The sequence below is a fragment of the Idiotropiscis lumnitzeri genome, chromosome 3, assembly GCF_059441095.1.
Source record: "Idiotropiscis lumnitzeri isolate Australia: NSW breed Sydney's pygmy pipehorse chromosome 3, RoL_Ilum_1.0, whole genome shotgun sequence".
In the NCBI taxonomy this organism is placed as follows: Eukaryota; Metazoa; Chordata; class Actinopteri; order Syngnathiformes; family Syngnathidae; genus Idiotropiscis; species Idiotropiscis lumnitzeri.
Window position 1 is genome coordinate 6,723,764 of NC_142393.1, and position 16,630 is coordinate 6,740,393.

The 16,630-nt window shown below is 39.0% G+C and overlaps 3 protein-coding genes across 4 annotated transcripts in view; 2 read left to right on the plus strand and 1 right to left on the minus strand.

Moving 5' to 3' along the window:
- Positions 1 to 12,373, minus strand: part of nav1a (neuron navigator 1a) — an 86,536-nt gene extending 74,163 nt beyond the window's left edge. Inside the window, exons 1-2 of one of the 2 annotated variants that reach the window (XM_088290202.1) lie at positions 12,276 to 12,373; positions 2,687 to 2,773 (exon numbers count right to left, since the gene is read on the minus strand). The gene's annotated coding sequence lies outside the window, so the exon portion shown is untranslated. Of the gene's footprint in view, positions 1 to 1,940; positions 2,014 to 2,686; positions 2,774 to 12,275 lie in introns of those variants that run through there. The other variant, XM_088290203.1, reaches the window with a different exon arrangement.
- Positions 4,844 to 9,988, plus strand: LOC148339661 (uncharacterized). Its single transcript, XM_088289224.1, has 10 exons — positions 4,844 to 4,877; positions 4,984 to 5,181; positions 5,503 to 5,601; positions 5,864 to 6,117; positions 6,279 to 6,401; positions 7,468 to 7,611; positions 7,722 to 7,857; positions 7,937 to 8,110; positions 8,838 to 8,894; positions 9,924 to 9,988. Exons 1-10 carry the CDS (start codon positions 4,844 to 4,846, stop codon positions 9,986 to 9,988), a joined length of 1,284 nt encoding a protein of 427 aa, XP_088145350.1.
- On the plus strand, positions 9,437 to 13,248 carry LOC148339662 (cysteine and glycine-rich protein 1-like). Its single transcript, XM_088290208.1, has 6 exons — positions 9,437 to 9,588; positions 11,375 to 11,484; positions 11,855 to 12,017; positions 12,085 to 12,214; positions 12,293 to 12,389; positions 13,011 to 13,248. Exons 2-6 carry the CDS (start codon positions 11,376 to 11,378, stop codon positions 13,085 to 13,087), a joined length of 576 nt encoding a protein of 191 aa, XP_088146334.1. The 5' UTR covers positions 9,437 to 9,588; position 11,375; the 3' UTR covers positions 13,088 to 13,248.
- Positions 13,249 to 16,630: the final 3,382 nt, after the last annotated feature.

The following is a 16,630-nucleotide window of genomic DNA, read 5'->3' on the forward strand; positions in this document are numbered from 1 at the left end:
CTCCTGTCTGGGATGAAATACAAGCCCGGCTACAGCACACGCGGCCCGGTCCATTAGCTGGATGAGTTGTGGCTTGCGTGGGTGTGTCTACACCTGTTTAGACACACAGCCTATATTGTGTGCGGAATTAAAAGTAGTAATTGAGTCATTGTTTAGTGGTGGCTTGTGAGGTTAAAAAAAAAAGATAAAATAGGATAAAGGGAATTATGCAGGACATGAGGAGAGGCGTGAGAATTGCCAAATGAACAAAAGCACACCGAAGGAGTGGCCCAATTGATCATCTAAATAGCTCCACTTTGTAAATGTGAAAGCATCAGACGGAGACAGAACTGTATGCTCGGCCACAAATGATAAGCAGTGGGTAAAAATCGATGGATCGAATATTAAATCCCCAAAGGTTATCTTGCGATAGTCGAACGCAGGTGCAGAAGCCACTCGGGATGTAATGATTCACTCGTTTTTTTTCAGTTTTTTTTTTTTTTTAATCAATATCTATTTTTTTATTTTAAAATATGTTTTTAATTTTACCATCTGCATTTTGAGTAACTTTACAAAAAGAAATTTGACAGTGTATTGATTCTGACTCGGGCTATTTAATTACGGAACTAAACACGACAATAAAAACATTTACAATAAATTTGACTTATTACAAATATTTTTGCGATCAATATTTCCATTTCAATTCTTTTATTTTTTTTACATCGATGCATGTTTTCAGCAGTTTAAATGGTTTTTAAATCGAATTCCGATTAATCGTTACATTCCTCGTAGCTACTGTACAAATTCAGGCTTGACATTGAGGAAAGCTCAAAGTGCAAACGGCAGTGTTTCTCAAAGTGTAGTTTGAGCAACATCAGTTGTAATTCGGCTCCCTCGAGTAGTTCATGAAAGAATCGCATCGAGACAAGGAAATACAATCAAACATATTGGAACGAAGCTTGTTGCTATGCATGCATCCCATTTAAGTCAACCCCAAAACATTCTTCGCAATATGTGCCTTGACTAGTCTACACATGCCGACTAGAACATAATGAAAACATTTCAGAGTCGACTTCCCCCTCTAAGATTAGTGTTAAGATTCAAACGGCGCAGAACGTTAAATGTGGCTTATAACATACTTTTTGTCATTGCTTCAATTAACTTTGGCCAATTGCATTCGAGTATTTTCATTTGGGTCGTTATGATGGGACTTGGGGAGAGCTACATATTTTTGGAGGTGACACTTGCTGTATTTATTCCTGTGCAACTTCGAAATGTGGATGTTTTAGCTCGACTTAAATTAAATGAGGCTGCTCTCATCTCTGTCAAATCTGATAAGAACAAAATGTACTAAAAAGTGCATGCAGGGTCAGATGTTTATTCAAGATGAATCTACCTTTCATAGAAATTTATCATTTAACAAGCAACCGGAATGTTTGGACACTTACTTTTGAATATTAAAAAAGGGACGTAAAATTGCGAAAGGGGGCATAAAAAATGTTGAAGCCTTAGCAGAGTTCTCGGTGTGAAATAAATCATTGCAAACAACCAGACCAGAACATCAAAATCTAAATATTTTAGAATGCTTTTTTTTTTATTTTTTTTTTTTTTATTTATTTATCTTTTTTTTTCAATTGTGTTTTTGGTAAGATTATCTGCCATTTCTGCTGCAATGTAATTTACACAAGCTGACTCAGCAATATCAATTACAACGGTGATTACTTATTGGCTTTAAATGAACAAATCTTGGTTCCATTTCAGGTATTGACCGGCCGTGCCATCGTCTAAATGGATTTATGCAGCCCTTTTATCGTCAGTTACCTTGCATGCCAATAAACAGATAAACATGTGACCACTTCATAAACACAAGTAACCATCTCCCTCATCCCCAAAAATATTGCATACAGTCCAATACATGCCAAAAATCAATATATTTGCAAAGATTCAAATCCTGTACTCACAAAAACGCAGCATCCCCTTTTTTTTGTTTTTTTGTTTTGCTCAGCTTGTTTGGTAGACGCGCTCAAGTCAGACGTTCGCAAACACACTCACATGATGTGTTGCTTTGTTGCCGTGTCTCACAAAACGGGAAGTGGCTTATGACTGAGGGATTATGGGTAGAAGAGTGCAAAATGTGTCAAGTGTGTGCGTGTGTGCGCGAGGGAGGTCATGTCATAGCTAATCTTCTAACAGCTCATGAGGCATTTCGTGCCCCCCCCGCCCCGATTCGGAGGCAGACCCTGACAGACGCTGTTGTGACAATGGGACGCTTGTGTTGCTGTAACCCGAGGGACATCTGGAAGGATGTGTGTGTGTGTGTGCGTGCGCGTGTGTATGTTGAGTCATACGTTCATGTTGCAAATAAGCAACAAACAGTTCAGTCGAATCACAACAAACAAAGCGTCAATATTTACATGTTCACTCTGCTGTCAATTTTCTCTTTGTCTTGTGTAGCATGTCATCGAAATGAAGGGGAATGTGCCGATGAATTATTTTACAGCTTTATGCAAAAATAAATATATTAATCATGAAACAACTCTTAACGTCACGGCTGCTAACACGGTCATGCAATTTAAGCTTGAACGTGTCATTTCGGTTAAAGACCTTGAAACTTCAGAGACAGCTCCGGTACCCAGAAAAAAATATATATTTGCATGCGTGGGTTGAACATTCAAACGAGAAGAAAGGATGTGCGTCCGATACTTACAAGCGCATCTCTAAACCACACTGGAGGAAACTAGATGGGCTCGATAATCTTCTTAGACGAGCAGCACGATGGCTACGGGCCGGCACACTGAAACCAGAAGTTGACAGAAACTTGAATCTTGTGTGCCGGTTTAAAGACAGATGCAACTGGGCTTTTTTAAGAAAATCCTGCAGCAAGATACTGAAAACAACAAAGGAGTGCATCAGGGGAAAGAAGTAGATCGTTGTAGACTATCAAAGTCAATCTCCAGACTTATACCTAGTGATGCGTAAATGAAGCTTCAAATCTGCTTTATGAACCAGTTGTAGTATTTTTGGACTCCAGTAGATGGCACTCTCTGATCAACATTGGGCTGAACGCACACTGACTTGCCATTTTTTTTAAACCCTTTATTTAAACAAACAGTGCCATCTAGAGGACTCAAAATACATCAACTGTTTCATGAAGCAAATTTGAAGTTTCATTTTCCCATCACGACTAATACCCTATTGAGATTGCATTTTTTTTTACCTAGAACATATAAAGTAATTCCTCCACATTAAAATTTAGAGGCTGCGGTGAAAGCTTCACAAAAGAAAAATGCACAAATTTGGTGATGTACAGGAAATGGATCACAAGCTTGTCACTTCAGTCAAGCACAAGTCCATCTGTTCCAATACTTTTGCTCATATAAACAATTTGGAGTCTTGCTCGTATCCAATCCGGCAAACCTGGAAATTAATCAGCAATTAAATGACTTAACTGTTCATCTTTTGCTTCACATAAAAAAAAGCCTAAGCTTTTTCCAGTAAGTTCAAATATTCTCGGGTGTTTTTTAACATCTCGATAAATCTTCTTTTTTTGTTCGATGTTCACTCAAAATGGATGAGCGGGCGGGGATGGCCGAGTGGTCTAAGGCGCCGCGTTCAGGACCCAGTCTCCCCAGGAGGCCTGGGTTCGAATCTCGAATTTCCCCATTGTGGGACTAATAAAGGGCAAATTATTATTATTATTATTATTAAATGGTTAAAAGTGTTGTCGCCTGAGGGAACACATATAGAAGAGTTAAAGTAGCCTTTGCAATACCCGCACGGACAACTTCAACCAGCTTAGTCAACTCGGAGATAGAATTTCATCCACCCCTAAAGACTCTTCGGGAAAAAAACCGACAATAAACCCGATCTTTGCGCGCACAGGTAAGCACATCCAGGGTCTTACTAAATTATGTTAATGTCTACTTCTTTTTTTTAATTGTGCAGACATCAGCTTTATTGTCGAGGTTTGGAAGGAATTATGTTCAAAGCAGTAGTTCAATTATTGAGTGGGACACAACTCTTTACTCAGTTGCTGCCTCGTCCATCATTCAAGTCTCGTGTTTATCGAGTTCAACAATTGAAGATGAACAAAAAAAAAATGAACTCAATCAAAATGCAAAGACAGTGAAAGGCGTACGTTAATACATCACTGATACAAGCCATCCATCTCGCCATTATATGCGCCACTTTTCCCAAAAAAGATAATAATAATAATAATGATAATAAATAATAATAATAATGCTCATATTGTTAATGTGACACCTTTTTATCTCTGTAAGATGATATTTGTTCAAGTCTTTCCTATTTTTCTTCTTGACTATTCACTCAACAAATTGATTCATGCATTTGGAAAACTGAGCCTCCAGAAATTGAAACAGATCAGACGTTGACAGGCTGCCATTTGCCTTGAGAATCATTCCAAAGCTGCATACCTTCGTAACAGCGTCATTAAATGCAGTGGCTCCAACAAGAACGCAACGTACGCCATCACAGCTGTTTTTTTTGTTGTTTTTTTTTAAAACGGGATTATATTGCACCACAATCTTTACAGTCAAATTAACGAATGAGATCTGATCGGAGTTTTGACTAATTAGCATTGCTCATAGATAAACACAAATAACTCTATTTACGAGTTGAATTAACACTTTAAGAGTTGACATAAACAATTAAATGTTGCACAATGATGTTTAAAGCTCCTTTTTTTTTTTTTTTGCTAGACAGTTTTTAGGCATATAAAGAAGCTTCAAGTCACAACTTGAACTGTAATTTAGATGTCATAGTCCAGATTTCACTGCGACTCAGACAGAATGCAGATTGTTCCGTGTCAGTGTTCTTTACCACAACCAGATCAGTGTCTGCGGCTATGGAAGAAGCGGAAGAAACCACTGCAAGAAATGGTATGTTTTTTTTTAATTCTGCATTCTAACCGACCCAGAATGAGCACAAATGAACAGCTAGATAAAGGCAATTATTTTTCTTTGTCCTCATTCTATTGTTGCTCAGACTGGAAAACCGAATCAGACCCACGACAAGCCGGTTGGTTATTCGCACAACAACTTCGAGAAAATAACAAAGATTCAGAAACACTGCGTCTGACTTTGGACATCAGGGATGACAAAGAGTCGCAAGACCGGGCTTTAGTCTCCTTTTATAAGAGAGACAACGTTCGATGGGCCTCTCCGCTTGAATGCAAACTTCAAGGTAGTAGACAAAGACGAGTGTCGCAGTTGCTCAAATGAGGGACGGGAATTTAAAATGTTTGGATATTATCGTCAATGGGTGTGGGAGAATCCCTTGTGGGGATATTCTGAACTCCCCTTTTGATGCCAATGTACTGTGAAAAAAAATCTCTATCTCTTTTGGTGTGTGTGTGATGAAAATGCAGGAGATGTTTCCTTGACAGCGCCAAGAATCGATATCTAATTTTTAGTTTATCTTTATGCTCTTTAGCCAGTCAGCACAAACATTCTCTCCCATGTCAAATTTTAAAAACGTTTTTTTTTTTTTTTTTCTTTTCCCCAGGCGACGTTGCAACCGGAAATGGAGTCCACCGCCACCTGATGTCGCTGGTCATTTTCAGGCTTGCAAGCGGATTTCATATCAATTTAGGTTGTGCGCAGAGTAGTGACATCAATATAAAGGAACTAGATTAGAATTTACATTTCTAAAAACGTGCTTTTTTTTTTTTTTTACTCAGTGGTTTATGCAAGCGAAAAAGTTTTCATGGCTTAAACCATCAATTTAAAAAGTTTGTCATTATAAATGTTATGATGTTTGGTCATAGGGGCAATTTGTCGCCTATCAGGATGGATGAAGTGAAATAAATAAATAGGTTAATTAATCGCCTATGTGTTTTTTTTTTTTTTTTTTAACTCATTTGCAGGAAGTGCAACCATTATGAAAATCTTTGAAGGTGAACCTGACCATCTCATCCCGTCAATATCAGATGCACTGCTGGACCACAACATGTTCGCCCTAGCAGGGCGCATCATTGGCCATTCATTTTTGCATCACGGGCCAAGTTTTCCAGGACTTAGCCCGGCCATTATTCACATTCTCTTTGGGGGTTCTTTGGAGACAACTCCAATAATGGTGCAGGATTGTCCAGATCTTGACATCCGTGACATCGTGACAATGGTGAGCTGTAACGTATTATTATTTTTATTTTTTTTTTAAACCATAATTCCCGTGCTGTCATTTTAACGAGATGCCCAGAACAATACGCAATCATGATCAATCGGCATTGACACGTTTCTACGAAATACGACACGCTGGTCATTTCTTTTGTTTCATTCTAGCTCAGTGGAGATGCTGAAATGATCAACCTTGACACCGTCAATCAGCTCTGCATGCTGTGGAATCTCCCCGCACCTAACGATGCCAACAGGAAGTGGCTGTCTGACAAGCTTCTTTTACATGCGGTAAAACAAAATGTGCCACTTTTGTTTCTCACTTCCTACTAGAGTCAAACAGCGTGAAAACGATTGTTATAAAATAACACGGCATAGCAATAAAGGGGAAATCAACAACCCCAAAAAAGATTTCCAAGAATATGTTCTACGCACCTTTACTACGCTAAATATGGCGCTAACATTAATATTGCGTTTGTGCAGTAAAATCCACCGATTTTCGTACATCTCAGGGGGGCGGCCATTTTGCTACTTCTATCGACTGAAAATGACAACACAGTTGCTCCGGGATCAGCGAACGGCCAATCATGGCTCCGCTTCAGAAAACAGGTTAGCCGTGATTGGTTGTTACCTCAGCGATTGCGATGTCAGTTGACATAAAGTGACAAAATGGCCGCCTCTGTGATGGCTAAAAAACAGGTGGATTTTGCTGCTTAACTCATATTCCACAAACACAATTTTAATCACAATGCCATGATTAGACAAGTGAAGGCACACGGAGGATATTATTGCAAATTATTTTTTTTGGGGGGGGGGGGGGGGGGTGACTTCCCCTTTAATTAGACCAGCACCTCATTATTCACGATGCGGATGACTTGGCATCCTTAAAGGGATACTTAAAAAACAATTTTTGCAATTTTCTGCAGTAAAAAGTTAACATTTTGTGTTTTATGAATTTTTCATGAATTTGATAACTATTATTTTTCATGTGCAATGAATACCTTAAAAAAAAGCATTATGCCACTTCCTGTCGAAAGAAAATGAAATCACGTGTTGAGGGCTCAGGTAACAACCAATCAGGACTTGGCTTGTGTACGCAAGATGAGCTATGAAACATTTATTAGAAACCATCCCGTCTTTATATTGTATAGCAGAGATCAGAGTCGCCGCCATGGACTCGTAAAATACAAATAAGTGTTACAACTTGAGTTTAGTTTATTTTAGATTTAGTTGTTTTTTTTCGGGGGTTTTTCTCCATACAGGCTATATGAGAAGTATTCCATTAAAAAGCACATGCTTCAATCTGGGCCGTACAACTGCCTTGCCATGAACATGATGTCATGTCTTTGCACTGCAGGTGATTGAGCGAACAAGAAGTCAAATCAATCAGTTCCAATCAGGCCTCCAGGACACAGGACTGTGGCCGATTCTAATTCAGCGAAGAGAGATCATCCCGATCCTATTTTTTCCCCGGGAGTCAGAGACACAAGTCACATCTCAGGTAGGGAAGCAAAGACGCCTCATTATTGTGCACATGAAACAGGAACGGGATGGGTTGGAACCAAACTGAGTGCTAAAATGCCCTGAGAACGAATTGGAATATCATTCCAGATGCTCTTGGATTGCATCACATGGCCTTGGTCTACAACCGTCATCTTTGAGCACTATGAGGCGGTAGATTTTGATGAGCGTGATGTTGAAGATCCATCGAGAGTGTCTGGCTATTTGAAAACCTTTATTGAAAATGGTATGTAACGCTTCAGCACGTGAACATGTAAAAGATCTTCCCCATTGGTTTGAAAGCTTGCTATTTATTTTCAATACAGCATCTTCTGCCGAGTTAAAGAGCCTCATTCGGTTCTGGATCGGATGGGAGGTGCCAACCGCGGAAATGAAGGTGGAAATAATAGAAGGTGTGCTTCCTACAGCTGTAACGTGCTTTGAGAAGCTGAGGCTGCCACGGCATTACACTGAGTACAGCACATTCCAACTGGATCTGCGTGCGTGTATATCCAGCAGTTGGAGTGGCTTTGGCTGCGCTTGAATTAACAGAAAGCAAAGAGTGCCAACCAGGAGTGATAACATCCATGAAAACGCCATCCTTGTATTTTCTGTGTGATGTTTGCTGTTCAGAGTTAGGGAACAGGCTGGAATGTATGATGGTCAATTTATAGGGCAAAGGGCAGATTATAATTTTGAATGGTGCATTCAGCGGCACCAGTGAACCACTACCTTGCCAAAACGTGTTTCTGTCACATTTTTGTCTACTCTATTTGAAAATAGGATAATATAAACACTGTCTTCATACATTGAAGGGGTTTAAGAATGTTAGTTTTTAACTGGTGCTGAGCATAAAAAAAAGGTTTGCATCAGCCGAAAAGCATAGTTGACTTTAAATGACTGACTTTGTCTCTCTCTGTGTACTTGTACAATATGTAAATAAATTATTTATCTATCTGTCCCATCTGCTTTGTTCTTTTCATCCTCGTTTTTGACAGATGAATTTAGTATGCCATGGCCAATGCTAAATGTTCTCTGCTGTCATTTTTGTGGTAGCTTGAGAACAAGTAGATCTGTTACAAAAACACACAATAAAATGAGTTACTTCGCCATACAAGCACAGCAACACACACAAAGATTTGCCAAAGGAAATGTTGAACCAATTTAACATTTACGATCTTTTTTATGTGTAATATCACTCTCGTCATGCTCACGCTAATCTCTCAGATAATCTTCCAGAAACATCTGATCATTTGGCCTTCGCTGACTTTGAGTGGAAGTGCGGTAAAATTCTAAATGCCAAATCTAGATTCATTACCACAAATGACCACACGATGGCAGCAAAGTCTCCCTTGACTTCCAATTACTCCGCCAAAGAGTCCTCCAAATGCTCTCATTCAATCAGTCAGACTGACCTTTTACAGGAAAGTCCTAAAGGTCATTTGAAGTCACGTAATAAAACGGTTACAAGAGTTTTACAGTTTGTCTGTTGAAAACAAATTATCTGTTAAAGGTCATCGTATTGAAAGAGGAAATAGAACTTGCTGTCACGTTTGATGAGCGAGAGCATACATGACGTTTAACAGGGTCACAGTGCAAAATTAAAGCTTTTTTTTTTTTTTACAAGCAAACCAAATAGGGGAAGACATTTTTTTTTTTTTAATTATTTATCTACCACTTGTCTTTAAGGCATCGCGGCATTTTGAGCTTAAAGTTTGTCTTTCCATCTTCACCCTCAGGATAAAAAAAAAAACGACACAGGTTTCCTCCTCATTTCCTTGCCCCTCCCTCAGCCACTGAGTCAGAAATTCCTTTTTCCTGCACTTGCCTAGGCAGCTGAAACGGCAACAGGAGAAGGCAAGCACCTCCCTCTCACCACATTTTGAGCAGAGGAAGTGCCGCAACACAGCTCCATATCTGACTATTGGAGTCAGACTTTTACCTTCACTTCACCGCCGCTGACTGACAGAAACTGAAGGTATGTAACGCTCTGAATCTTAAAGCTTCCTCCCTCCTCTCACTCTATTTGCTTGCCAATGCATGATGGGTCAACGCCCTCTCCGGTTGACGTCGGCGAGCCGCCAGGCGAAACTACCGTGGTTGAGTTTGCGAAGGAGGAAGAGACTTAAGTGCTCGTTTGGCTTAAGAAGCACGCAGTTAAAATGTAACAAAACAGGAGTGCTGAAGTTATGAATCTATCTGTCACAGGCCACCACAACAACGTGCGGGAGGGAGGACAGTTAGTAGTTGTGCTGACTTAGCACTTTTACCTGTTTTTGTCCTACAAGTTCATACTTGCTTATTATCTCCCAGCCTGTTACATGCGCAACGGTCACATCTCCGATAATGTGCTTCAATACCTCCAGGAAGGACTTTGAACAGTCATTCTCCTACACTGAGGGGTTAAACAAAAATTGGCAGGACAGTTTTTGTGACGCTTGGTCGAGGAGTGAAGTAGGAAAACATCAGATGCTCAAAGAACCACGTTTATGTCATAGGAGAGATTTTTTTCCATTAAATTTTTAAACTTTTGTTCCAATTCATTTTGTTTACATTTGAAATGCATCAAAGACTTTAAAAGTAGAGTAAGTTTTAGGTTTGGCGTTTAATATTCTCACATTTTTGGTCACGCAGTTTTTTTTTAGCATCACGACTACGTTTAGGAACATCCATCCATCCATCCACTTAGCCTCATTTAAAAACAATTTTGCAGCTTTGAACGATGATGCTGATGTGCTAATCAATCGGCCACCGTGCTGCTAATACACAAATATAAATCTTTTAAAAAATTCATTGAGGACAAAATACTCCCATCAGCCATAATGACAACAGGCAGAATAGAAGTAGAGTAATGCAGAATAAAACAGAGTGAGTAGATGAGATTGGATCTCTTTCCTTGCGAGGTACGTGGATGTGGAAAAACAAAAACTGACTGCGAAAGTCATTGCGGCTTGAGAGCAAAAAGCGCCTGCATAGGATGCCAGCATATTTCTCATCACATCGCACTATTCTAAAATGATTTTCCGCACAAGCTTAAATGCAGCCCTTAGTGGGGATCCTTTGCCTCGGCGATCCAGCTTCAGAACCACACATTCTGAAGCACAGCCAATTGGCAGCGGTAAAATTACAGGAACTGGGCTCAGCCAGACAAAGCAGAAAACTCAGAAAAACAATTCCACATATTACAATGTAATACATGGATTATTAACCATAAACCTGAAAAAGAAATCTTGACAATAAAATGGTCTATGTGCCTTCAAACATGGCATTCTGATTAATATTGCCTTGGTGGAATATGAGTGAAGCGTTTTTAGCCTTCTCGTGGGGGTCGGCCATTTTAAGAAAATGGCATCACAGGTGCTCAGGGCTCAGGTAACGACCCGTTTTCTAAAACTGAGCCATGATTGGTCGTTAGCTATTCCCGGAACAACTGTGATGTAATTTTCAGTCAACAGAAGCAAGAAAATGGCAGAGCCCTGACATGACTAAAACGGGTTGATTTTACTGCTTAACACATTTTCGGCAAACATAATAATCAATCAAAATGACATGTTTCCACTAGCAGACCTGCCTCGAACATACTCTAAAGAAATGTTTTTGGGGTTGACTTCCCCTTTAAGAAAGTCCCTCAGTTGTTTTTCCTACGTAACCTGCACACAGCGTTCCAGCACTTGTGAACAATTACCTAAGTAATTTCTACTGAGTAAAAAAAAAAAAAAAAAATACTAAACCTAATTTGTTTCTGTGTTCATGCGTTGGCGAAGGATGAATTTAGGAGGAGGAAACCAGTGTGGACGTTGTAAGAAGACAGTTTACTTTGCAGAGGAGGTACTCTGTGACAGTCGGAGATTCCACAAGTCCTGCTTTGTTTGCTGTGAGTTCACCGCTTACTTTCTAACTAACCGACAATTTACACTTGTCACAAAATAGAGACAGCCTCATCTCCGTCAAACCATTTTCTATCCGGCCGGTCCCCTCAAGTCTTGTTCATTATTGTTGTTCATTGTGCCAAAGGTTGAATACCCAGTCGCAAGTGAAAGAATTTGCTGGCTGAGGTTCAAGCAGACAGAATTGCGATAATGTTATTCGCGTTTCTGTGTCGCAATGGCACATTCCTTTAATGGAATTTAAATAAAAACAAATATCTGCTCCATAAAAGGACCAGGGAGTCCACAGCAAAGAGCTTAAAGATGGCGTGGGCTGGCAAAGAAACTGTTTGTGACTTTGATGTTGCATCTGTTCAGCGGCGTGTGGGAAGTGCTTAGACAGCACAACTGTTGCTGTTCATCTGGATGAAATCTACTGCAAGTCATGCTACAGGAAGAATTACGGGCCAAAGGGTTACGGTTTCGGTGTTGGAGCGGGGACGCTGAATATGGACAAGGGTCACGGGACCACCCATGAAGCGTGAGTACTACCAGATTGAAATGCTCAATTTCCAGGCTCATTTTCATTCACGTTATTTCTCACTCAGACCTGTTCCCCACCGCCCGACCACCAATCCCAACCCGTCCAAGTTCGCTCAGAAATTTGGCGGGTCTGAAAAGTGCCCTCGTTGTGGCAAGGCTGTCTACGCTGCGGAGAAAGTGATGGGAGCTGGCAGTGTAAGAAAAAAAGATACGTCGCATCAGCGCGCATGCAAAGAAATAAAGCGGAATAACTCACCTTCTATTTAATTGCAGTCATGGCACAAGAATAGTTGTTTCCGCTGTGCCACGTGTGGTAAGGGCCTAGAGTCAACCACGCTTGCCGACAAGGATGGAGAAATCTACTGCAAAGGTATAACAAAGAGCAGATTCTTGAGTCCAAACAGCTACGAATAACGCTGTAAAATCTTTTTTGCATGATATAATATTTAAATTGCCACGTTGCATGTCCATTCAAAGAGATTGACAATATTATGAAAGACCGGGAGAGGCAACCATGTCATAAACAAAAGTATGCAGCAGAGGGCGCCCTACTAAAGACACACTCAACAGAAAACGCCATATAGCGATCAAAGGCCTTGCACAAACGGCTTTAAAAAAAAAAAAAAAACTATCAAGTTTAATTACTCTGACAGGAGTCGGCCCAACATTAAAAAATAATAATAAAATACATTCATGGTCAAGTGACTATCACCACCATGTAATAATACAAATTGACAATTAATAATAAACGCATATTTTGCAATAGCCTAGCAGCATCTGTGACCTTTGAACTGAAGCTAATTTGAGCCAGATGTCCTAATTTCTCTGATTGTTCAAGGGCATGGCACAGGGGAATAATACACAAAAAACATGCTTAGCTTTCCCAAATGTAAACAACATGCGGCACACCGTTTCTAATCTAAAGAGGAAACTAGTACTTGTAAAGGATATAAAGCTTAAATGTTTCTGATGCCATTGCTTTGCCCTACAGGATGTTATGCAAAAGAGTTTGGCCCAAAGGGTTACGGATATGGAGGTGGGGCCGGAGCTCTGCCACTCACTCAGTAGACGGAACCACTGGAAGAAGAGCGGCATCCGAGTGACCTCACTGCCGCTTGACACACCCACCCCACCAGCCATGACATTCCTTCCGTACACCAATCTAAAGCGCTCGTATGCAAGAAACTAGATTAATATTTATAATGCTAAATACACTATCAAGTGACATCTGATAAAAAAAAATTTTTTAAAAGTCAAATGATGCAGGTCGTGTATCGTATCTTGCTTGATGGGGCAGATGGACCAAATGTTGAGGTGATTGGACTTGTGTTACAGTAAACTGCAAAATGTAAATGTAGCTTATGTGGCTAAAGACCACGTCAGGCTGTTTGACTGTCATCCATAATTCAAGGAAATTGACAAAGGAGCACATTTACACATGAGATGGCATGAAATGTCATCCTCGATAGTCATATTTTTTTGCAATGTCAAAACCTATTACGCTTTTCACTTGATGTGGAAAATGTGGACAATTATAATTAAGTTAATAAAGTTAAGGATTAAAAGGTAGAAAATTCCTCATGAATGCACTTCTTTTAACGTTTCTGTGAAGATTATGACGAGCGGTATCAATGTATTTTAATAGCATTATGTGTGCACAAGAAGTGTTGAATTATTTGAGGGGTAAACATTAACGAGAACACAGTGGGAAGTAACTAAACTATAGAAATCTTGTCCAATATACGCAGTTGATGTTGTGTAAGTAATATGCAACAGTCGAGACACGATTATTTCAATGATCGATTAATCTGTCGATTATGTTGTCAATTAACTAATGAATCAGATAAAAAAAATAAATAAACGCTGAAAAACGGAACATAAATTGTGATTTAGTAGCTGTGTTTGTCCATAACCTGAGAAAATGTGCAAAAATGTTGATCATCATTCTCCAAAGTAAAAGCAATGGTTTTATTTTGATTTGCCACAAAGATGAACAGTCCACTTTCATGGAGGACGACAAAAAAAAAAAAAAAAAAAATCAGATCAGAATTACAACTGGGAAGATGAAATTTTGCATGATTGAAAAAAAAAAAGATACAATCCACTGATTATCAAAAATTATCGATTAATTTTGAAAAAAAGATACGATCCACTGGTTGTCAAAAATTATTAATTTGATAATCAATAAATTATTGACTCACGATTAATCGTTGCACCTGCAAGTCACTTAGTGTCAGTCTGCCTCTAATCAGTGGCATTATGGCAGCGCGTATAAGAGGAATCATATTTCAGCTCTCTAGCCAAGGTAAGAATTTGTAGCAACACAACAAACCAAGTTAAACCACAACACAAAATACAGTGCGAGGCGTTTTTACTGAAGTGGGCAGAGGACGACAGCATAGTGTCGCTCCTTTGGTGCAGCAGGTAGGCGACAACTATCCAGGTACAGATGGAGACAATGTGGCGCCTGCTGTTGGAGTTGGTCAAATAATAAATGCGGTTGTGAAGTAACAAAATAAATACGTGCTTCAGCAGCTGCATGATTTTAGCTTGGAGTGACATCGTGCGTTTCACTGAGGTCATTGTACATGGGCAAAACATCAAATTTGTTCAGGTAAAACTTTCTTCAATCTGAAGTGGAGAACAGATTAGGAGTTGTAAACATATAAATTAGGGTTGTCAAAATTAAAGCGTTAACTCTGGAGATTGATCAAATTGTTTTTGTTTTTTTTACTCAGTTACATATTTTAACTCAGTTAACTCTGATTTACTTAAAAAATAATTTTTATATTGCACCGTATTAGCTGCACATCATTTAAGAACAAAACACGCTGTCACGTTACCACTGGACCTTGCAAACCAACGCTGCTGGAGTGTGGCGCTTGTGGGCAGTTTTGAGAAATGTTTCAAAGAAAAATGCCTGTGAAAATGCCTTGGTTGAGATCGTATTTGAGAATTAAAGAAAGCTATTAGAACTGTCTTTGAATTCAACTTAGTGATTTTGCATTAATTCCAAGACACTATTCAAGTAAATATTTTTTAAAGGCTTCACAAAGAAATGAAAAATGTGATTAATCGCAATTAATCATGGAAATTTTTTGTGAATAATGAATTAAAAACTAATTACTCGACAGCACTAATATAAACATCAAAATGTGCCATATAAATAAAGTTGTATTCCAATGTAGCGCAATTATTAATTGCAATCAATCTAATTTCCTTTGCAATGACGGTTAAAATTTATGAAGCTTGCAAATTAATTTATTTCATTGCATTTAATTTCAATTTGATTCGCCCAGCATTATAAAACAGCAAGTGCTTGACAGCTATCTAACGTCATAGTCTTAAATAAATAAATACACAATGCCTCTGATGTCTTCTGTTCTTTATGACACCGTTTGAATAATACATTAGCACATGTGGAGTATTTGCACCAAAAATTGGAATTGGATCAGTATCGGCGATACCAGCTCTATTCGGCCCGGGATCAAAAAGAAACTCGTTGGCATCGAACATCACTAAAGCAAACACGTATTACGCAGCACGGAGAATTAAAAAAAAGTGGAAGAGTGACATGCATTCGAGTTTGCAGACGTGACACCTATTCATAGTAAACATTCCTGTCATAACACAGCGCTAACACGTCACGCTGGCGTGACCGAATTAGTCATCGAAAGTCATGAGTTCGATCCACCCATGAGGTGCATTGTGTCACTGGCCTGGAAGGCATGTCAACCATTTCAAACATGCGAGACAATTTCCCCTTTGCCAATCCACAATCGTGGCACTTTGCCTCCGCTAAAGAAGGTGGTGATGTAAGTATTTGTTCGTGTACATTTGTCAATCAGCAAATTCAATTGGCCGTCAGGAATTTTTACACAACTCTTTTATTGTGTTCGCGTGAGAAAGCAAAACACGCTAGACACATTACCATGAGATTTTAAGGCTGGGTGAAGCACAATTAGTACAAACTTCTTGTGAAATTTTTGGAAAAATATTAATATTTACATTTAGAATTGAATTAATCATTTTTTTTATTTAACATGACCTAATCAAAACAATAACGAGATCTGCCTTCATGCTTGTTGGCACTGACTTCACTGCTTCCGCCATTTTGTTTTGATACGCTATTTTCACGTAGTGACAAGATCTTGTGTGACACGTGAAGACATGTAAATTGACGGTAAGATAATAAAAGTAGCGATATATGGTTTTATGAATCGATATCGGGCTATGAAAAGGAAAATTGATTCAAATTGATTTTTTAAACCCAGCCCTAGTTCCCATACTTAGAGCTTCAAAAAAAGGTCGGCTGGTTAACTGACTTAAACAAAATATTCGCCTTTACAGAACTTTATCAAAAACAAAACACAAAGAGCTTTGGACATAAAATTTGAATTTATTAAAGCAGCAACAAAGCTTTGAGAATTGTATTTTCCAAACTAAAAAATAGTTTAAAAGAAGAAGGGATTGATATGAAAAATTCATTTAACAGAAGAGGGGAAACATTGTCCTTAAGGTTGTCAATCGTATGTAAATTGTACGCCACATATATGTAAAATTGTCAATTGTATGTTAAAACCTTGTCTAATCTCTAAATTAAATTCAAAT

What these genes read in the sequence shown, in the direction of transcription:
- LOC148339662 (XM_088290208.1), top strand. Translation starts at nt 11,376, where the DNA reads ATGAATTTAGGAGGAGGAAACCAGTGTGGACGTTGTAAGAAGACAGTT. An exon ending in CACGGGACCACCCATGAAGC is followed by an intron (nt 12,018 to 12,084) that starts GTGAGTACTACC and finishes TTTCTCACTCAG; the next exon opens with ACCTGTTCCCCACCGCCCGA. An exon ending in AAGTGATGGGAGCTGGCAGT is followed by an intron (nt 12,215 to 12,292) that starts GTAAGAAAAAAA and finishes ATTTAATTGCAG; the next exon opens with TCATGGCACAAGAATAGTTG.
- LOC148339661 (XM_088289224.1), top strand. Translation starts at nt 4,844, where the DNA reads ATGGAAGAAGCGGAAGAAACCACTGCAAGAAATG. An exon ending in AGACACAAGTCACATCTCAG is followed by an intron (nt 7,612 to 7,721) that starts GTAGGGAAGCAA and finishes ATATCATTCCAG; the next exon opens with ATGCTCTTGGATTGCATCAC. An exon ending in CACATTCCAACTGGATCTGC is followed by an intron (nt 8,111 to 8,837) that starts GTGCGTGTATAT and finishes CTAATCTCTCAG; the next exon opens with ATAATCTTCCAGAAACATCT.